The sequence below is a fragment of the Protopterus annectens genome, chromosome 1.part1 (assembly GCF_019279795.1).
Source record: "Protopterus annectens isolate FY-2018-M chromosome 1.part1, PAN1.0, whole genome shotgun sequence".
Classification (NCBI taxonomy): domain Eukaryota; kingdom Metazoa; phylum Chordata; order Ceratodontiformes; family Protopteridae; genus Protopterus; species Protopterus annectens.
Genome location: NC_056726.1, coordinates 255,339,144 through 255,362,622, shown reverse-complemented (window position 1 = coordinate 255,362,622; position 23,479 = coordinate 255,339,144). Strand labels below are relative to the sequence as shown.

The 23,479-nt window shown below is 44.2% G+C and overlaps 1 protein-coding gene across 1 annotated transcript in view; it reads left to right on the top strand.

The window, feature by feature from the left end:
- The window catches only part of FAM184A (family with sequence similarity 184 member A), a 2,724,106-nt gene that overhangs the window by 1,592,938 nt on the left and 1,107,689 nt on the right, over positions 1-23,479 (top strand). The window contains exon 7 of the mRNA XM_044086971.1: positions 22,464-22,625. Coding sequence (XP_043942906.1) covers positions 22,464-22,625 — 162 coding nt within the window. The remainder of the gene's footprint in view (positions 1-22,463; positions 22,626-23,479) is intronic.

The window sequence follows — 23,479 nt, the reverse complement described above, 5'->3', positions numbered from 1 at the left end:
CATTTGCATATCAGTGTCCTGGAGATGAGAGCGGTACTATTGGTACTCCAAGCTCTCCATCACGCTCTCCCACAAGGCCCGATTGCTATCCTATCCGACAACATGTCGGTGGTGTGGTACATAAACAAGCAAGGTGGAACCAGGTCTTACCCACTGTGCAGAGAAGCCATGAGACTTTGGCACTGGGCGGTAGCTACCAACCGCTTTCTAATGGCAACGCACATACCGGGGAAATCCAATGTGATTGCGGACAGATTAAGCAGGACCATTCTTTTACCCCACGAGTGGTCCCTCAACCAGGGAGTAACTGCGAAAATCTTCGACAGATGGGGTCTCCCTTGCTGCGACCTGTTTGCCAGCCCTCACAATGCGAAATGCAGAGAGTTCTTCATGCTGTTCCCTTCTCAGGGACAGATTCCCAGGGACGCTTTGACCCACATTTGGCCCCCCGGTCTTCTCTACGCCTTCCCCCCCGTATCCCCTCCTACCGAGGGTGATACAGAAGGCCATTTACCTGGAGAGCAAGATGATTTTGATTGCCCCGCACTGGCCTCGTCAAGTTTGGTTCCCTTTCCTACAGAGGCATGCGATAGAAGGTCCATGGTTTCTGGATCCGGTGCCAGACCTGCTGACTCATCAGTCAGGACGGCTTCACCCGTCTCTCAGGTCCTTGAAGTTGGCAGCATGGTTACTCCACTTCCATCCTTAGTCCGAGACAATGCTCTTTCTCCGGACGTGGTCCACATATTGTCGTCTTCTCATAAACCTTCCACTATCAAACTTTATTCCAGCAAATGGAAAAGGTTTGCCTTCTGGGCTCAGGAACGGGGTACAGACCCTCTCACTGTACCAGTATCGGAGGTTCTGAATTTTTTGGCCTCCCTTTTTCAGTTGGGCTCTTCAGTTTCTACCATTAAGGTTCAACTAGCAGCGATCTCTAATTTTCATGCCTCATTTGAACCTTTATTGATGTCTCACAAACTTTGTAAGGCTTTTCTTAAAGGTGTGTGGCTCCTTAGGCCTCCATTATCTCATCCTGTCCCCCCTTGGGACTTCAATATGGTTCTTGCTGCCCTAACTGCCCGTCCTTTTGAACCAGCTGCTACCTGTGATTTAAAATTTCTGTCTTGGAAAACGGCCTTTTTAGTGGCCATAACTTCTGCCAGGCGAGTTTCAGAACTTCAAGCTCTTTGTTCTGATCCTCCCTATTTGATTTTTCACAAGCATAGAGTTTCATTGAAATTAAACCCTTCCTTTATACCAAAGGTGGCCTCCTCTTTCTGTATTCAACAAACTATAGAACTCCCTGTGTTTTTCCCAGAATTCTCTAATAACGCAGAATATACCTTGCATCAATTGGACGTACATAGACAACTGCGTTTTAACTTGAATAGAACCGCCACACGCGAAATCAAATCAATTGTTTGTTTCCTTTGCAATGAACAAATTGGGTCAACCAGTAACAAAACCTCCATAGCTAAATGGATTAAAGATTGTATCATTTTTATTTATTCACAGGCTAACAAAGAGCTTCCCTTTCCAGTCAAGGCTCATTCTACCAGGGCAATGGCTACTTCTGTAGCTTTTCACTCCAAATTATCAATAGATGATATTTGTGCTGCGGCAACCTGGAATTCTCCGCACACTTTCATTTCTCATTACAAATTGGATGTGGTTTCTCGAGGCAGGGCTTCCTTTGGTTCCACAGTTCTCAGGAGTGTTTTCCAATGAGCCACCCGGGATTTAGGTGCTAGGGATGCTGTCCCATCTGTTATGAATGTAGGCGAGATAGGATCCCATTACATCTTTTAGTTATGTACTTACCATAACTTCGGATGTATGGGATCCATCTCGCCTACATTCATAAGTACCCACCCTCCTTCCCCCTTCCATTCGGATTTAGAGGAGCTGTAGTCCCTTTTTGGTGATCTTTCTTGAAGAACTTTAGTTGGTTATAGTGACTACTAGTTTTTCTGTGTTTGCATGGACGTATGAAAGTGAACAAACAAGATCTGGGGAAGCAGGTGTAGTGCATCCTGGGATAGGGAGTAGCCCAGCCAATGAGAGACTTCGTGCTAGTGTATTAGTTGCCGAGTCGGAGCCGATGGATCGGCTCCGAACCCATCTGTTATGAATGTAGGTGAGATGGATCCCATACATCCGAAGTTATGGTAAGTACATAACTAAAAGTTATTGGAGGCAAAGCTCTCACACAAAGCCACAACAAATAAGCAGGCTGTCTATACCACACAACATCACACTAAAAAAAGCACTCACAGTTCAGACCAAATACATAGAATAAACCTTCATATGCTGAGGCTCTTAAAAGTAACCTGCCTAAACTATAAAGGCCTAAAAGTAACCTAAGAAGCAAGTGTCCTCAGCAACATCACAAACATAAAACACAGATAGCACCCACTATGAAGCATACATCTAAGAGTGACACAGACAGTTCAAAATCGCATAAGGTAAACCTCCACACCATCTAATACCATAGTCATGGGCAACCCCATAGAGTAAGAGTTGTGTAAAGCGAAGGTCATGGTTATCTGTCTGCTAGATGCCAGGATTTGTGAAGTTATGCAAGCACACATGTCTTTGCGTCACAAGTACACATAATGTGGGTGTAAATGACTAGAGATATACCTCTCTGGACATGTGAAGAGGCATGATGTAGCACTTGGAAAATGTGGCTAAGGCTGGTATGAGCATAACCTTCAGAAGAATTCTACCATCACCAAGAATGACATCACAATATGAACAAAAGTTTATTCTCTTCAACAATTAGCTTAGCCTCTGGTATCAGTCAGTGAGATACAACACATATATATCAGCCTACAAGGAGGTGGTAGACAGCCTTAACTGGTTTGCTAGGGTTTGTCCTTAATATTGAGCAGCTTTCCTCCCCAGCAATTATAACTTCCTCTCGGATCAAATCAGACCACAAATCAGTCACATTCCCCATAATACTGACGCTTGATGCAACTTTCACTATCTCGGTATTCACCAAATATGCAAAGGCTAATATGCTAAAACTGAATAATGACCTGGCTAAATTCAGAAACCCCTTCCATCTCGATGGCCCAACTGACTATACAGAATCCTTTACTGCCAGCTTCTCTCCACATGTAAATAGCTGCATAGAGGAATCTATTCCCCTCAGAAATAAATACAATTCCAAATTGAAGACCAAACCCCTATGGTGGAACTCTAATATAAACAAGGACTATAATAAAAAAAAAAATCATTGCACACAAAAATAAATGTAATTCTCAAGATGCCACAAACGCACTTGCTAAGCAAAACAAGGAACCCTGGACCCTGATCAAATCAAACAAAGCCACATATTACGAAACAATATTAATGTAGGTCAAGATTAACTACAAAGCCTTCTTTAACTATTCTAGAAACCTCAGGAATAATGCCCAGCAATGTGCAGAGCTAACAGTAAATGATATCACATGCTCAGACTTAAAATACATTGCAAATCTGCTAGCAGTCTGTTTTAGCTCAAACATCACTGTCTCCCCACCAGTATTCCCACATCACTTACCCACATCTACAGCCCCCTCAACTGTCCTAAGAACAAGATCTCAAAGTGGTATCTAAGGCCAAGAACACCACTTCTATGGGGTCAAACAACATACCAGGCTAAACATGACATGTTAGAACCTGTAGAAAGCCTATACAATATCAGCTTCAAAACAGGCTGTATGTCAAACACATTCACTTGCACAATAGTGGGGCTTCAGTAAACCAAGGTAGTTATAGACCCATAAGCCTGACCAGCCTGATTTGTAAGGCTATGGAAAGGATCATCATGGAATTAATAAATAAGGATATAGATTACCTACAGGCTCTTGATTCAAGCCAGTCTGGATTTGTCAAGGGCAGATTCTGCCTACTTAACCTAGTCAACTGGTTCTAAAACATTATTGCAATAAAGGATGAGGAAAAATCAGTGCACGCACACACACACACACACACACACACACACATCTAGACCATGCAGAGGCATTTGAAACCACCTCATACCCTGGTATAACTGAAAACTCTCCCAGCTTAATTTGAATCCCTATGTAACTCATTGTGTAGCAAATTGGCTCACAAATCAAAGCCAGGAAATAAGGGTGGGCTGCTCTGCCGCCTCCAAAAGACCTTTCACTAGCTGTGTACCTAAGGATTCCATCCTTGGGCCACTCTTCTTTGGCATCTACTTTACAGAGGTCAAAGCTTATGTTAAGGGTTTATGACTGAGCAAGTCTGCAGATTACGGCAAAATTGATGCCATCATAAACTCCACAGAGGACACCATTATCTTGTCACAAGCAAATAGCTGGTGTCAAAAAAATTGAACTAAAACTAAATGCCAGTAAATGTATAATCATATCCTCCAGCAAGCATGTCTCCCCTTGTAACTATCATATTGACAACATAACCCAGAAAACTGACCCATAGTCAGGGATCTGAAACATATGAAGACAATGAACTGCCCTTTGATTACCACAAATCCACTATTGCATGGAAGCAGTATGTCTTTGCACAGCTTATATCTCAAAGTATGGTGTCCGGGTCTGGGGATGTAATCATTTCACTTTATCTGGTATTCATTTGGCCAGTCACTGAATATAATCCCCCTTTCTGTATGTACTTATCCAAATACTTGTCACAATGGGAATGGACACAATGCTTCTTCATTAAGAAAATCAAGGGCTTAAATCCTAAAAACTATGCAGATCATATTAAACCCTTGAAACTCTTCTCGGTGTTCTAGAGATTATTGAGATGCGACCTCTGACTCATATATAGAGCCTCCCCATACCTTCTATCAGACCCATTACACATTTGCAAGTCAGCAGTGGCATAAACATCCACTCAAAGGATTTTAATCTCTTTTTCAACAGAAATAAATCATGTTGAAGGAATATGTATGTATCATAGAGAATTCCACTTTTGTAGAATTGTCTTACACTCCATATAAATCAAAGTACTTCTCTTACTCTGTTCAACAGTAATGTGGATGAATAAGTAGTAACAGCATATTCACTCCTGATTTAGCATGCTTGTCCTTCATGGACAGGGGCAGCATGTAAATGTTCAAGCATATTCTTGTTCTGCCCTTCTTTAGGTTACTTGAGCTCAAAATGTAAGGGTTAAAAACTACCATGGAGATGCAAGGCTAGGCTTCTTAAGATCTTCACAGATTAATAACCTCATAAGTACCTATGAACCTATAAAAATATCCTACTGAAAATTTCTAACAAAACATTTACCTACTTTTCTGCCTCAGCAGAGGATAAAGTCAGGACCTTAGGACACCTAGTAGCAAAATCCACAGCCACCAAGATACATCTCTTACATGTGGTGTTTGAGTACTGAGAGGCCTCACAGTATACATATATACCCTCTGAAATAGTTATTCATTAAAGCAAAGGTATTAAAGCAGCCTTAGATTTGGCTCTTACCTTGCCAACCTTTGGTAATGCTCATGTGTCTTTAAGTGCACTTTCATGTCTTTTGCAGTTCCTGACCAGGAAAAAGTTTTGCATCAGCCTCCTCTTTCTACACTTTATGCCTGAAGGTCTAGAAAGGGAATATCATTGGCTATAGCCAGAAATGCCCAATGGTAAGTCCTTGGAACTACCAACTGCTGGATTACTTCTCCCTGAAGCCAGCATCCATGAGTCCACTTTCTGTACAGTAGTCCTTTGTCTCAGTAGACTGACTTCCTCTGCCCTTGAAAATCAGAAGCTTTCTTGTCTACCTACCTCAGTTTTGTAAGGAGGAATCTGAGAGTCATGTCTGTCATAACTTTTTCTTCATCTTCTTAATTTCCCTTTCCATAAGAAGTTTTCTATCTTTTGGAAACCATGACTCAAATTTAGGCTTAATGCTACCAAATATCTTCCCCCTGGAGAAGCCCAGCTCCATTTGATACTGGTAGTTCAGATTCAGGCTTTCTGTTATTACCCAGCTCCTCTCCTGAACTAATTATATCACCAGCCTGCTTTGGAGGTGTGGTGTGGGTACTTGCTGTGTTTTCCCTTACACCTTCCCATAAGTTTGTCTCTGTGCCTGACTGATGTATACAGGTATTCACAAGGTGCTGTATCATCTAAGTAATTTCTAAACAAGCTATTTGACACTATATCATCAAAATCTGCCACATGGTTGTTTCCTTGTCCCTTTATCTCTCCAAATGAAGCCTGGCCAGTGGCACCTTTCCATGGCCCTGACTGGAGTTCACTGCTCAGTTAAGTAATGCTCCTGTAGACCTAACAATAGTTATATCTGATGTAGAATCTGTCTTAGCAATGCTTTTTTACTTTATACTAGGATAGGGCACAGGCCCCTGTAAAAATGTGGAGCAAATGCTGTTTCAAGACAATGCACAGCATAGTCGGCAGTAGCCCACCAGATTTGTAGATGAGGGGTGTGTGAAATGAAACTGTGTCCCCTGGCAGGTGTCTCAGACAAAGAGGGAAGTATTGCAGTGCACAAATGCTGCATTCATGGATTAGATATAGTACATAATGGAAGGGGTGGGCTCACACAGGATAATTGTTACAGGATATGTGGGTGAATATGTGGGGCATATGATACCTGTGGTTTGTTGGGTACAGATAAGCTCAAAGGTAGTTAATAAGTATGTTGTTAAGAAGACCATTGAGGAGCCTAGTCCAGTTTCCCAATTGTCTAGATATTGGATTTGCTCATAATCACAGCATAAGCAAATTGAGACTGACAGAATCAAACTCTATACCACGGGAAGCAGCTTCTTTACAACTCATAGCCCTACTGAACTCTATGAAGAAGTGTTGTGTGATACTGCAGTATGTCAGGTGTGGCAACTTATGCTGGTGCATGACTGGTAAAGATAGTGCTGTGCATGTTTTACAGCTGCTCACAAACCACAGTTTTATGTCCACATTTACATTTAAGTACCTGGCACCTAAAGAGTGAAAGTACCTTGAGAAGCTTCCCCAGGAAGAGACTGATGTGGTACTGCATACCTTCCATGAGTACGGATGGTGGATTCCGAGTACAAACAAGATGTATCATGCCTTCTGGGAGTGTGGGTGGCATGAGCTGGTTACTGATGTTAATGCAGTTGGTGGATACAACATGGTAGCCCATCAGGTCTACACATTGTCACCAATATTATCCTGCATGCCCACACAAAGACCTATGCTATTGTGACAGATCACCCTCACCACTATGGAAGAGTTCCTGGTGTCCCTGTCTGGGGAGAGCAAAATGATTCTGATACCTAGTGGATGCCAGCATAATGGTGTTGAACTAGATACACCATCCCATGTCTATGCTGGACGTGCACCAGGTTGAATTTCCTTCTGTCAGTAACATTTTTGTGATATGCTAGTGCCCTGAGCTCATGCTGAGCACTGAAGTATTTTCTCTGTAGGCACATCTGGGATGCAGTCACAAATTAGACTATTCAAGGTACATAGGTTCATAGGTGTGTACTAGACTAATGGTCCTGGAGCCTTTACAAGCCTAGCCCATAGGATTACCCTGGCATCAATCCACCTGACCTTAGTTTCCAGTGCCTCTGTCGAATAGAGCCACTGGAGTGATAACCGGGGTGAATTTTCTATTTTCCATCCACTCATCAAGATTTCTCTTGGAGAGGGCCAGTGAGGTACTCTGTTTGACATGTATGGGAAGTCTATTCCATAGCAAAAAAAAAATTGCACTTTATTTTGCTTTTGCCTCTTCTTAAAAGTACTCAATTATATTTATTCTGCTACATTTATTACTGCTTGGTAGTAGCCTGATTAAGTTGTAACTGTTAATGTTAAATTGTCTATCTCGCCTTCGTTCTTGCTGGTTGGGATCGGAGCCGATCCTCGGCTCTGACTCGCCATCTTCTATAGCTCGAGAGCTGTTTACTGGCTCGAGGCTACCCCTTATCCCATGATGCCTAGCGCTAGCTACCCAGATCTTGTTTGCTGCTTCAGCTGCAAGGTGTTATTTTTCTGGCTCAGGCTTGTATTGACTTTATTATATAACTTTTTTCTGTGAAATAATCTTTTTTCTTGGTAGGGTATTCTAATTTTTAGTTTTATACTTGTTGTGGTAGTTGAGTCTATTTTTTTGTAGTCCTCCCTCCCCTCTTAGAACTCATTTTAATCAGAGAGTTCTACCCCTCCCCCTCCTTATCTTGTCAGGTTAGCCGTTTAGGTTAGAGGCTTTCCTTATACTTTGTTGTTAGGCCAGCTGTTTGAGTTAGAGGTTTTCTAAAAAGAAAAAAAACTTTAGTTTGTATTATACTGTACTGTCTGTGTTTTTTTCTGTAGACTGTATATTGCTTATTAGCTAATGTTGTCTTTTTGGTTTCAGGATGTCTAAAGAATCCAAGGTGTCTGGGTTCAAGAAGTGTGACTCATGCTGTCAAAAAATGTCTCTGACAGATGGGCACACTTCTTGCGTCTATTGCTTAGGTGCTGTGCACCTGCAGGACTCTTGTTCTATGTGCCATGCATTTAGTCCAAGAGTTCTGCAGGAGCATAAGAATAAGCTTATTCTTAGGGGTCTTTTAAAGCCCCAGGATTCACCGGCCAAGACTCAGCTTGTGAAATCCCCAAAATCATCCAAATCATCGGCTCCAAGTGTGGAGCCATCTTTGGTTCAGACTATACCTGCTACTTCGGTTCTGGCTGGAACCGATAAGACTGTCTCCCCGTCGGCTCCATCAGAAACTTTGGAGCCATCGCGGAGCCACAAGAGGCTGAGGTCACCCTCTCTAGAATCGATTCATTCAGCTCCTCAGTCTCCCTTGCTTCAGAGCGAGCACAGTCACAGGTCATCTCACTCCTCTCGATCCTCTAGGCTCTCGGATCATGATGTGGAGAGAGTGGTCAGTAGGTTGCTTAAGTCGCAGGCACTTGCCAAGATGTTGTCCAGCCCTCCTCAGCTCCATCCACTTCTGTCGATGTTCCTCCTCCGACTCCATTGAGCTCGGAGCCGGAGTTCATTGGAGTTCGAGTAGTGGAACCGTCAGCTCCGATAATTCTTTCTCCTTCGGTTCCGTCGTCGGCTCCGATTCCCTCGGTGATGCCGTCCATCGAGGGATCTGGGTGCTGGGGCTCCCTCGTTGGCTCCGAGGGGGCGAGTGGCATCGGACCCTTATCCAACCCCGTTCTCCCTCTCGGAGCTTCAGCGCAGGTGAGCTCGGCTCCTACATCGGCCTCGGAGCCATCTCCCTTGGTGCAGAGAAGGATTCCGATTTCCTTGGAACCAGAGCCTTCTCTGCATCATGGCAGGCATGCCTTCAATGTTATGAGGAGTGTGCTGGCCACTGAGTCAGCTCTACTATTGGCCCCATCGGCTCCGTCCCCTGTAGTGCCTGTGCCAACCTCTGCTCCTCCTCCAGACCCCAATCGTGGGGAACTGGCACTCCAGGGCACACCATTGGGTGTTTCCTCTTCTTCCGAGGCCTCCCCTGACCATTCAGAGGAGCCCCCTCATAAGAAGTGCAAGAGGAAGCACATTGACTCCCCTGAGTCTGTCACTTCTGATACAGACTTAGATGGCTCGGAAGGGTCCCCGAGATCCCCCTCTGAAGATGTTTCCTTTTCAGACATCCTCGAAATGCTTAAGCAGAGGGGGAACTGGAATGCCCTAGCCCTACCGAGGATGAGTCTGTATTCCTGGATGTGTTCGGTTCCTGGCCTTCCACCTCCTGGGTTTCTCCGCCTTTCAATCCACTTATGTCAGCGTGGCTTGAAAGGCTTGGTCAGCTCCGGATACAGTGGAACCAACTCCAAGGAGACCTGGTAAATTCATTACAGCACCCCAGGATAAGCAATTCCTTTCAAAAGGTGTTCCTGTTGATGCCATGGTGGTCGCAGCAGCCACGAAAAAGGAGTTAGCGGAAACTTCTTCATCTGTCCATCCTCCTAACAAGGAGTCTAGGACCATGGACAGATATGGGAAGCGAATGTTTGCTTCAGCGACCTTTTCTATGAGGTCACTGAACTACTTATGCCATTTTACCCGGCTTCAGAGGGATCTACTTAAAGAGCTCGGAGATACCCTTCAAGATCCATCAGCTGAGGGGGCTCAAGCTAAAGTGGCTTCCCAGCTGGCGACCCTTAATTCTGTAGTCACCTCCTCCATGAGGCTCATCTCTTATGCAGCCGATGGTGTGAGTAGAGCCGCAGGCACTGGCATAGCCCTTAGGAGACATGCATGGATGCGGCTGTGTAACTTTGCGGAACCTTTTAGAGCATCATTCGCCTTTCTTTCTGGACCACAGGTGAAAGACACTTTGACTAGGTGTGAGCAAGAAGGCAAGACTCTCTCTGCCATGGGAGTCTGTTTTTCCACTCCTTCCAGACCATACCCCAAGGGTCAGAAGAGTGGTAAAATGTGGTTCCGAAAATCCCAGGGAGCCCCGTCTGACACACGTAGTGATTTTTCCTCCAGGGGCAAAGGAGGAAATAACAATAGACACCTCCCTCATGGTAGAGGGGGTCCACAGAACCAGGGCAACAGAGAATCATTCTCTGAGAAGCCCTTTCAGCATCCCTGAAGGGTTGCCCGGCTGCCCGCCTCTGTACCCAAAAGCCTGGCTAAATTTAACACAAGACAGATGGGTATGGTCAATTATATCCGGAGGTTACAAAATTCCCTTCTCTCAACCCCCCTTACCTTCGAGAAAATCCCTTCCAGATGTTCCACCCAATCTGAGGGACCAAGCAGTCATAGAAGTTTCAAGACTGCTAGAGAAAAGAGTCATCCAGGAAGTCCCGGCAGACCAACATGGATCCGGAACTTACTCAAGGTTCTTTGTGGTACCAAAAAAGACAGGGGACTGGAGACCGATTCTGGATCTCAGCAGACTAAACAAGTCTGTTCAAAGAACAAAGTTTTGGATGGTCACGCTACAGTCCATTCTACCCTTTCTGGGTCAGGACAATTGGATGTGCTCCATAGATCTTCAGGATGCATACTACCACATCAAAATGGACAGGCACTCCAGGAGATTCCTTCACTTCCGGCTAGGAGCCAGTCTTTCCAGTTCAGAGCAGTGCCCTTTGGTCTCACTACAGCCCCCAGGGTGTTCACCAAATGTATGGCAGTGGTCATGGCTCACCTGAGACGTCGAGGATTCCAGGTGTTTCCATATCTAGATGATTGGCTCGTCACTGCTACTACCAGGCATCAACTTCTCCAAGCCAGGGACTACACAATCACAATCTGCTCCCAGCTAGGTATCACAATAAACTTCGAAAAATCTGCCTTGTTGCCCTGTCAATCTATTACCTATATAGGAGCAGACTTAGACACAAGGAACATGTCCGCAAGGCTGCCACCAGACAGGGTGTCTACAATTCGCCAGCAAGTTCAAATTCTAATGCAGAGCAAAAGGATCCAAGTCAGGTTCGTCCTTCAAACTCTGGGTTCCTTGGCAGTGGCGTTCTTCTAATCCCTCTGGCCCGCTTTCACATGAGAATCCTTCAGTGGCTTCTGTTCACACAATGGTCTTTCCAACAGCTGCCCATGTCTCACATGATCATAATTACAGAAGCATGCAAAAGGCAGCTTTCCTGGTGAATGGTCTCCCCACTAGTGTCTCGGTGCAGACCCTTCATTCAGCCCCCTCTGGTGGCCACAGTGACTACAGATGCCTCCCTGATAGGGTGGGGGGCATTATCAGTGCAGGACAGTCCAAGGCACTTGGCAGCCTCACGAGTACCATCTGCATATAAACATCCTAGAAATGAGAGCCATGCTCCTAGCGTTGCAAGCTCTTCAGGACTATCTCCCTTCTGGGACCATTGCAATTCAAACGGACAATATGTCAGTGGTGTGGTACATCAACAAGAAGGGCGGAACCAGGTCCTATCCCCTATGTCGAGAAATACTCAGACTCTGGCAGTGGGCGATTTCCTCCCAACGATTTCTAATTGCAACACACATCCCTGGGAGGTCCAACGTCATAGCGGACAGGCTCAGCAGAGCTATTCACATGCCTCATGAGTGGTCTCTGAATCAGGTAGTTGCAAATCTGATCTTCCGCAAATGGGGACAGCCTTGCTGCGATCTTTTTGCCACCCCCTTCAACAGCAAATGCAGCAACTACTTCTCCATTCTTCTGCTTTCAGGTCACTCTACCAGAGATGCTGTAGTCCACGATTGGCCTCAGGGACTCCTTTATGCCTTCCCTCCGTTTCCCCTGATACCAAAGCTCATACAGAAAGCTATATCATTGGGTTGCAAAATGATCCTCATTGCCCCCTACTGGCCTCGACAGATATGGTTTCCGTTCCTGCATCATTACCTTCTCGAGCAGCCCTGGCCTCTGGATCCCATTCCAGACCTGCTGATTCATCAATCAGGTGGGTTGCATCAATCCCTTCAAACACTCCAGCTCACAGCTTGGTTGCTCCAATTCCAACCCTAGCCAGGCTTCCCAGCATTTCCCCGGCCGTGCGCGAGATTATTGTGTCCTCTCACAAGTCCACGACTAGAAAAACTTATGCTAGTGAATGGAAACGTTTTTCTTGTTGGGCAGAGGCTAGGAACATAGATCCCTTTTCAGCCCTAGTCCATGAAATTTTGGAGTTCCTAGCACAACTCTTTCATTCTGGGTCCACTTCTGCTACAGTCAGGGTTCAATTGGCGACCATTTCTAACTTTCATGTTGGGTTGTCTAATTCAAACATTATGTCTCATAAGCTCTGTAAAGCCTTTCTAAGAGGGACTTCTCTCCTTAGACCTCCAGTGAGAGATCCCCCTCCTCCTTGGGACCTTAATTTGGTACTAACCTCTTTAATTATGCCCCCATTTGAACTTGCAGTGTCCTGCTCAATTAAATTCCTATCTTGGAAAACACTTTTTCTGGTGGCTATTACATCAGCCAGACGTGTCTCTGAGCTTCAGGCACTATGTGTTTGTCCTCCATACTTGGTTTTTCATAAGGATAGGTTTGCTCTGAGGACTAATCTATCTTTCCTTCTGAAAGTCTGCTCAGAAAACAATTTGAACCAATCTATAGACCTTCCTGTGTTTTTCCCTAACCACACCAACAAGGCAGAATACAAATTACACCAACTGGATTTCATAGACAATTGTGTTTTTACTTGCATAGGACCAAGGATACAAGGAAGTCGGACCAACTATTCCTTTCCTATGCTCTAGGCAAACAGGGTCTCCCAGTTTCCAAAGTGACCTTATCCAGGTGGTTGTCTCACATTATTACTTTCATTTATCAATTGAGAAACAAAGACTTGCCTATCAAACCGAAAGGTCATTCTACTAGGGCTTTGGCCACCTCTGTAGCCTTCCAATCTAGGTTGCCCATGGATTCTATTTGTGCAGCTGCCACGTGGGCAAACCCTCATACTTTTATTTCTCATTACAAACTAGATATGGTCTCCAGGAGCAGAGCTGACTTTGGTTCCACTGTTCTGAAGAGTCTGTTCCAATGAGCCTCCCAGGATTGTAGGTGCTAGGGACGCTGTCCCAACCAGCAAGAATGAAGGCGAGATAGACAACTTAACATAAAGAAGTTATGTACCTACCATAACGTTCCATGTTAGTTGTCTTCATCTCACCTTCTTCTTGCGTCCCACCCTCTGTCCCCCTGTCCTATTGGATTGAGAGGAGTTTTGGTTTCACTGGCTGAGTATTTTCTGGTTTGTTTCCTCTACTGACTTAGAGAGTATGATAGGTATGCTCAACCTGTTCTTGGGCAGGTTCTTTTTCTGGTTGAGTCCGGGGTTAGCTATTACAAACGAGATCTGGATAGCTAGCGCTAGGCATCATGGGATAAGGGGTAGCCTCGAGCCAGTAAACAGCTCTCGAGCTATAGAAGATGGCCAAGTCAGAGCCGAGGATTGGCTCCGATCCCAACCAGCAAGAAGAAGGTGAGATGAAGACAACTAACATGGAACGTTATGGTAGGTACATAACTTATTTTTCTAAGCCTTTCAGTTTAAGCACTTGGACTTCGGACCAGTTGTTTTACATTAAGAAGATTTGTGGTCTGCACTGTTGTGGCAGGACAGGTAGCTTACATCCTTCTAAATTGGGTATTGCTGATTGAAGGCTCAGTGTCTGTTATTTTAAAAGTGTATTAGTTCTGGTTTAAGCACTTGGGCTTCAGGCCAGTTATTTTACATTAAGAAGGTTTGTGGTCTGCACTCTTGTGGGAGGAGAGATTAGATTCTGCCCTTCTGAGCTGGGAATTTCAGGTTAAAGGATTATTGTGGCTGCTTATTTGAACTGTTTCTTTCTGAAATTGGTGCATCTTGTTTGCTGTAGCATATACTAGATTCAGGCATGCTGAATCTAGCTTTGTTTGTATAACTTGAGCACTAATCCAGGCCATTTTTGTTTGGAGAAGGTTCCCCTGCACCCTAGTGGTAGGAGTGTGCAGTTAGAACTTGTCTGATTGAAGACTGTTGGAACAGGGCTCAGTTTTGAGCTTTTCCACTGGTAAATTGGGTAATTTGTTTAAATCAGTTTGCTCATGTTCTATTGTTATATAAAAATTGCACTTTATTCATCTGCTTTTACTGTATTTGTGTTTCTTCCTACTTTATTGCATTTATTCTGCTGCATTTATTACTGCTAGTTAGTAGCCTGATTAAATTGTAACTGTTATTCTAAGCCTTTGGTTGAAGCACTTGGGCTTCAGACCAGTTATTTTACATTAAGAATGTTTGTGGTCTGCACTGTTGTGGCATGACAGGTAGCTTACATCCTTCTAAGTTGTGAGTTGCTGATTGAAGGCTTAGTGTCTGTTATTCTAAGAGTGTATTAGTTCTGGTTTAAGCATTTGGGCTTTGGGCCAGTTATTTTACATTAAGAAGGTGTGGTCTGCACTCTTGTGGGACGAGACGGTAGATTCTGCCCTTCTGAGCTGGGAGTTTCTGGTTAAAGGCTTATTGTGCCTGCTTATTTGAACTATTTATTTCTGAAATTGGTATGCCTTGTTTGCTGTAGCATAAACTCAATTCAGACCTGCTGAGTCTAGCTTTGTTTGTATAACTTGAGCACTAATCCAGACCATCTTTTTTTGGAAAAGGTTCTCCTGCACCCTAGTGGCAGGAGTGTGCAGTTAGAACTTGTCTGATCAAAGATTGCTGGAACGGGGCTCCGTTTTTAGCTTTTTATTGATTAATTTGTTTAAATCAATTTGCTCATTTGCTACTGTTATATAAAAAAATACACTTTATGCATCGCCGCTTAGCTAGGGTTAAACTATTCCTGACGCCATAAAGTCTGCTTTTCAAATTTTCCCTTAGAACTAGCCAGTTTTTTAGTTTTAGCACTCAAATCTGTTTCTTTGAGCTCAGCACTTGTTCAGAACTCATTGTAAGCACTAAATAAGCTAGAAATTACTACAGCACTCAACTTTCCTCATTTGTCTAGAGGAAAACAGTTTTTAGTACTTAATAAATAAGTAGCTATCCAGGCATGTCTAAGGGTCAGCTCCCGGTGTTTTCTCCTGCCTACCTGATGGATCTTGGCATCTTGGGGCAATGCAGCAATTGTCTCATGTACACAGACAACCCTCTCCTCTTACCACCCAACACTACAACCTGTGAGAGATGCACTTATATAGCCAAACTGGAAGCAAAGCTCTCTTCACCCAAGACTGGACTAGACAGTCAAGAGGAGAAGGTAAACACTTGCACCACACCACACTCATCACATAGTCCCTCAAAACCTACACCACCAAAACACACGCATACATTCGAGGAGGCTCTCAATAAAAATCTTCGCAAGCAACAGAGACCTCCAAAGCAGAAACACATGCAACCTCCACCCCCCAACACAACCCAAATGACACATAGCCCACAAACTCAGTATGCCACTCAACCACAGCCCATAAGGCATAACAACGTACCCAACACTCTAGTCATAGGTGACTTTATAGTCAGACACACTGATGTTCCACTCACCAGGCTAAACAAGGAGAAAGTTACTGTCAGCTGCCTGTCAGGTGCCAGGATCTGCCACATAACTCATGCACTCAGGTCACTCCACAACAAGTACAAATATGACTCTGTCATTATCCATGCTGGTGTGAATGACCTGAGACGTACCTCCCTGAACTACATGAAAAAAGACATGGAGGAGCTCTCCAATCTTGTAGCCCAGGCAGGTATCAACCTAGCCCTGAGTAGCATCCTCCCATCACCCAGAATTATACCACAGTACAAGGACAAAATGATTGACTTCAACAATTGGCTAAGCTTCTGGTGTCATTCTAAGGGTATCCAGTATCTGTCTGCCTGGGATGACATGATCGACAGACCACAGTGCTTTCCAGAGATGGCCTGCACCTGTCGCCCATGGGATTCCAGATATTAGCTAAGCCTCTTGCCAGCTCTATAGTGCCTTTTTTAGGCAAGGTTCAAATGACAAATTCACCACCATAACAGGTACAACCAAGCAAAATCTGTGGGTAACGCTACTCAATGCTAGAAGTCTAAACCTCAAAATGCATTCACTCGAGGCTCTCCTTCAAATGGAAAACATCAACATCTGTGCTGTGACAGAGACCTAGTTCAAGGCTCCAGAGAGCATCCCTGCATTACCAGGCTATAATTCATACCACACCTTTCGGCCACCTAACCTGGACCGAAACACTAAAGGTGGAGGCGTGTCCATATTCATTAAGGATATCCACACCTCCAGGCTAGTTGCTCAGCATAGTGCATCCGAGATTATCCAAGTGCAACTAACTCTGGGCAAGACCGCAATCCAAATTGTAACTTTCTACAGATCCCCCACCATGCCCCAGGATTCCCACTCCTCATTTCTTGATACACTTGAAAATATTAGCGTATAACCCAACACCCTAATAATGGGCAATTTCAACTACCCCACACTTAACTGGGAAAACTACTCATGTACCAACCCTTTTGCTCAACGTTTTCTGGAATTCATAAATTCCAATGCCTTGGATCAACTTATCCACACCCCCACCAGGGGCAGCAATATCCTAGACCTAGTCATTACATACATGGGCAACCGGTGTTTCACACCAGAGGTCATTTCCTCATTGGACAGATCTGACCACAAGCTAATCAGCCTAGACAGCCACATCCTACCTCCACCCCCCATTAGGGAAGCCACCGTAAAAAATTTCTCCAAAGCCAACTTCACGCTTCTTAAGACAGAAGTGGCAAACGTCACAACACCCATGCAGACGGACAATAGAGGTATAACTGCTGAATTCTACACAAATGCACTTTATAAGCACTTCCACAAGAGCATGGATCGTGCTATCCCTAACAGAACCAAGATGCTATCCTCCAAAAAAAGGAAGCCAATCTGGTGGTCCCCTGCCATAAACAAACTCTACAACAGGAGAGAAAAAAACTGTTGCAAAAAGAGTAAAATCCCATGACTGGAAGAACTCCCTGGTCAGCCTCAGTAAGAAGCTGAGATCCCTCATAAAATCCTCCAAAGCTAGTTATGAAAACAAAATCACCACTGATTCTAAAGGCAAACACAATGCATTATATAGCTATGTCAAGAATCTCAATGGCAACACTCAGATCTTCTCTGAGTTACAGCACAATGTCACTAAATATACAGAACCAACTGATATTACCAACATCCTGGCAGATAGGTTCAGTGCTAACTTTATCCCCCACCCCCACCCCACCCCTTAAAGGGCCCAGCTCTATAATGGAAGAATGCAAAGTTCCTGTAATCACGGCTGCACAGGTAAAAACCACACTCTCCAAAGCCAAGAACACAGCATCCATGGGACCTGACAACATCACAGGCTGCGTTCTACATGAACTACAGAATAGACTGGCACCCCAAATAAGCACCATTTCCAATCATAGTCTCACCTAAGGCTTTGTGCCCACTGAATGGTGCACAGCGATGGTTATTCCACTCCACAAAGGGGGAGCCACCACGGAACCTGGGAACTACCACCCCATTAGCCTAATGAGCCTGGTCCGCAAGGCCATGGAACGTATCATCATGGAACTTATAAAAAAGATATTGGTAATCTCCAAACTCTGGACCCCACCCAGTTCGGGTTTGTAAAAGCAGATCATGTTTCCTAAATCTGATTGACTTCTTTGAAGCAGTCACCATAGCCGTAGACAAGGGTAAGGTGGTTCACACAGCCTATCTAGATCTCGCCAAGGCTGTTGACACCATCCCCTACTCTGGAATTACAGATAAACTCAGTAAACTAGGTATAAATCCCTATGTCACAAGTTGGGTTGCCAACTGGCTCACTGACAGAACCCACACTGTGAAAGTAGCAGACTCCAAATCCGACTTCAGACCAGTGACAAGTGGAGTACCACAGGATTCAGTCCTGGGTCCTTTTCCTGTTTGGTATCTACTTTTCTGAAGTACAGGCTAACACAGAAGATTTTTTGCTAATGAAGTTCACAGATGACTGCAAACTAGGAGCCATAATTGAAACTCCTAATGATGTGGACATCCTACAAAAGGGCCTCACTGAGACAGATGCCTGGTGTCAAAGCCATGGCCTCAAGCTCAATGCCAAAAAGTGCATTGTCATCCCCTTTGGTAAAAACTCTGTACCCATGAGCTACCACATAGGTGGTAATCTACTTAACACCGAAAGTGTGATAAGAGACCTTGGGACACAGGTGGACAGTAGTCTCTCCTTTGATAATCACATCTCCACAGTAGTCAGGAAATCCTTCTACATGGCACACCACATCACAAAAGGTTTCTCATCCAGGTAAAAAGAGGTCATTGTTCCCCTCTACTTATCACTCATTAGATCCATTACAATGCCCCTTTTGGCATGTACCTCACAAGACATCTACAACAACTGGAAAGGCCACAGAAATACCTCACAAAGAGGATTACTGGCCTCAAACAGATGCCCTACGCAGACCGTCTCAAAAAACTCCAGCTTTACTCCATCGCATATCGCCTACTCAGAGGCAATCTCTGCCTAACATACAAAGCTATGTCAAACCCTGAGCTGTTGGACATGCTCCACTTAAAGAAATCCCAATCCCTCCGAGCTGTACGCTGTAGGGACCTAAACCTTGTCACCACAATAAACAGAACATGCTGGAGGGATAGATTCCTGTCCCAGAGACTTCCCATACTCTGGAACAAACTACCTATCTATATCAAACAAAGCTCCTCATTAGCACTCTTCAAGAAAAATCTTGATGATTGGATGGGAAGTAGGAAATTCACCCTGGGGATCACCTCTGTGGTTCTGCTTGACAGGGGCACAGGAAAATAATTTTCTTGGGTGGAGAGAGTCAGAGTACCTTTTTGGCTAGGCTTGTATAGGCCCTAGGGCTGATAGCCTAGTACCTACCTATGAACCTGTCCCTCTAGCACGTTCTGTTGATTGTGGTAATGAGGTTGAGGTCTCTGGAGTGTGTGGTGCTGAGGAATTGGGATTTCCTTAGATGTAGCATTTCTAACAGAGCTGGGTCAGACATGGCTTTATAAGTCAAGCAGAGATCACCTCTAAGTAGGCAATATGAGACAGATAATAGAGTTTTTTGAGTCTGTCCATATAGGACAAGTGTTTAAGGCCTAGGATCCTCTTTGTGAGGTAATTTTACGGTCTCTCCAGTTGTTGCAAGTGTCCACCCACTTCTTCATAGTCCGTGGAAGGATAGGTAATGCCTTGTTCCCTGCCTACACACTGGCATTGTGCAGTGAGACCACCACAAAGTATGGGGACAGAGGTCAGGAGTGGCAGGTTGCTAGCAGTTAATGCTGCAGATCCTGCTGATTGCTCAAAGAAGTAGGTGTCACAATGGATATTACACAACAGATGTGCAGCGCAGTCATCCAGGCACAGGTGGATATCACCACCACAATAGCAGTGCAATAGATGTACTGCACAGCCAGAGTGAAAATGTGTGTGAAGACTTCACCCAAATGATTGGTATGTTAGACAGGCACACGAGTGCCTCCTTTGCCTCCACTGGGCCGTTCACCTTACACACCAGTGCCAGTGCCATTCCTGTGGCTGCCACATTTCTGCCTTCATGGTGAGCACACCCTACAGGTAAGTAGGTCAAGTCACTATAATGATACCTCCTCTATACCACCCACTGATGAGCCTGGTGCAGCAGAGCATGGCATCCTGTGCCCATGTAGCTTATATAGTAGTCAGCATGTGGCATGACCAGGTGGTCATGGTGTCAAAGTTCACTTTTATCTTTGCTTGTTGGTGTTGGTGTCAGTGCCATACCTCGGAGGAGATGTACCTGTGGCTCTGTAATTCGTACCTGGGATCCCATAACACTGGTCACAGACACATACACATAGTATAATCACATCTGCAGAAGTTATGGCCCCTGGAACCTATACTGAGTAAGTACCAACTACATTAGACACCTTCCCTTTCAGGGAATACTACCCCCTCCCTGCACAATATATCTAACTCCTCCCATTCTCACAGCCATGCCATGTACTCCATTCAACATCCTTTGTCCCCACATTGTACCATTATGCCCATTGTCGATTACTCTGTAGCTTCTCACCTGTGCATATGATAACACTTGTGCCTGGCCACACTGCTGTGTTACATGGATCAGTAATGTTTGATGCACAGCATGACCAGTCAGTGCACTGTACAGCAGAACCCAGGTGTAATACTACATTCATCAGTTTTAATCTTTGTTGCGTCTGTTCTGAACCAAAGTTGTTGGACCAGATATCACTTACTTGCCAGTGCCACAGTGTATTGTGCCTGCCTCTACCTTGCATGATGTTCTGCTGCAGTGGCTCCTTCAACAGCTCCTCAACTAGCACCTCCTCTGCCACTAGCACTGGTCTATCTGATTCTCCAGTGGGTGCCCCCTGCTGTAGCTGTCTGCATACTGCCAAGTTATGCAGCATTGCACAGAGAGCAAATATTTTGCTGCAGGTCTCTGGGCCCTAATGCACTGGAAGTATCCAGGCAGTGGAAGTGGACCTTCATCAATGCAAACATGCACATGGTGTTGCAAGTCTCTGACAGTGTGGTGTTGTATTGCATCTCAGCATTGTTCTGTAGATTGCACATTGGTGTCATGAGCCCTGGTTCCACATATCTGGCATCTCCAGTAAGATGTCCCTGTGTGAAGTCACTCTGCATGAATCATTGGTGCAAGTTAGATGTATGCCAGATATGGCAATTGTTGGAACTGCCTGTATGGCACACAAATACATTGTATATAATACCCTGTATGGGAGTTGTTGGAGTGAAAATACTTCTGATCGACATTCCAGTATCCACATGTGCCAAGCAGGAGTTGATGTTGGTTCAGTCACTGGCCTCTAAAGCCTAAGGAAATTGATTCCATCTTAGTATGATTTTTATGGTGGCATTTCCTTCATGTGCAGTGTGTGGGAACCACATATGCTCCTCTACATGCTGCAGCATTATACTAAGGAACTGGTTTAGTTTTCCTTAGGCCAGTGTCTTTGATGTGGCTACCATGTACCCTGATGGCCACTGGAAGGTCTCTATGACAAAGATGGTCAGTGTTAACTTAACGTCCACCTGGATTGGTATAATGCATCCCATAGGATTTAATGTGAAGATGGCACATGCTCCTGCATGGCGTCTCTGCCCACACATTGGCATTGAAGTATGTTTCTGACATGGAGGTGATGATATGTTAGTCGCAGACACTAGCTGCAGGAATGGCCTCTAAGATATACTATTCAAGTAATATTTTTATTTATTTACTTATTTATTTATTTAACTGAGATAGAGCACCAGTCTATACTGACCTTTTTCAGACTCATCCCAGGAACACTGTCTGGTTAAGTGAATAGCTCAGAGTCACACAGTTAGGCGACCGAGGCTGAAGGAATCAAACTCTGGACAACTGTATCACAGGAAACAGATAGGAACAGTTCATTTATCCTCTGCGCCAGCGGTCAGATGCTCCTTAATTCTCTGCTCTTTCCAGTCAGTATCAGATAATAGCATGGCTTCTACTGCTGGTGTAAGCATTTTTTATATGTTTCTGAACATGTTGTTTATCCTGGTTTGCATTCACAATTGGGTTCATTGCTATAATGTTCATTTTCATCTCATTATATGCTCATTAGCATATTATGCTGACATGTGTGACAGTGCTACCTGTGTCTTTGAAATGCCCCCACCATGCATGTCACTGCTTTCTTTGCAATTTTGCCTTATGTATTATACTAATCTTTTCTGAATCCCAGCTTGTGTCTCAGTAATAACTAGAGTACATATTTGTATATATAAACTGATTTAGCTGCTAATTATCTAATTTACTAAGTAGATAGCTAAAATAACATTAAACTCCAATGCAAGAATAAAATGCTGTAAATTTTTATTCAGTTACGTAACAACCAGTTTGACCATTCAATAGAACACTATAGTGCTGTCTTATGTGCACATCAGACAAGATGAATGTTTTTCATTGCCCCTTTGCTCAGCTTCATTGACAGAGATGTATGTTATGGTTTGCATACAGGTGTACCGCTTACAAGATCTGGTAAAGAGAAGTGAACAAGGTCTGGGTTCAGCTGAAGAACACATTTCCAGTCTTAAAAATGCACAAGAAAGGCTTCAACAGGAGTTGGATTCTACTAGAGCCCGGTTGAGGGAAACCAGTGATATGCTGTCCTCTGTCCAGGTAAGGGACTGCTGCATTTGCCCGTTGTGACCCAGAGTTGTGTACAGTATTAAATGAATTTATCAGCTTTTGACATCCAAACAAGAGTGAAGCTTCTATGAATCCTTATGTGACAGAGGCATGTTATTTTTAACTATACATTTGTTTACTAGATAGAGAGAACCATTTCAAGATCTCTCTGGGAGAAAAATGAGGGAGAAATGAAACAATTATTTTGTCTGAACATTTGTTCTTTATTTAAAACTTTTCAGCAGTATTTTGTGTAATATAAACAACAAATATTCACATTGGTTAGATTCAGAAAAGGCTATCACCAGTGTTGAGCTCTAACACAGGTGACCAACCACTGTCAGATGCCCTTTCTGATTCAGAGACATGGCCAGCACAGTGATTCTGCATATTTGGTAGAATCGCCATACTGGGCCATTTTAAGTCATGCTACATGCTAATAAGGTTTTCTGGTGATGTGGCCTTCACTAATAATCACTCTTTTCCTCACAAATGCCAGTGGAAAGAGATTTATGGAGCCCAGTGGCTACGTAGCTTAGCACCGCTGGCTGTGTTCCAGTTAAAATATGGTGGTTCCTCATTATAGACAGTCGAAGAGACCACATTGCAGATAATTGTCAGAAGGTTTAGTGGAGAAGTAGTGCTAGTGGGAGTAACAGTGTGTGTATGTGTGTGGCAGCTTGTGTACATTTCTACGGAGAAATTACTAAACTAAATATACACCCAACAGGCACTCCATATTTATTTTTATTTTAATTTATTTACTTTTTATATTTTTGGTTTCCACATTGTCCAGCTAGGCCAAAGCCCAATTGCAACACAGTCATAATACAAAATAAGATAAA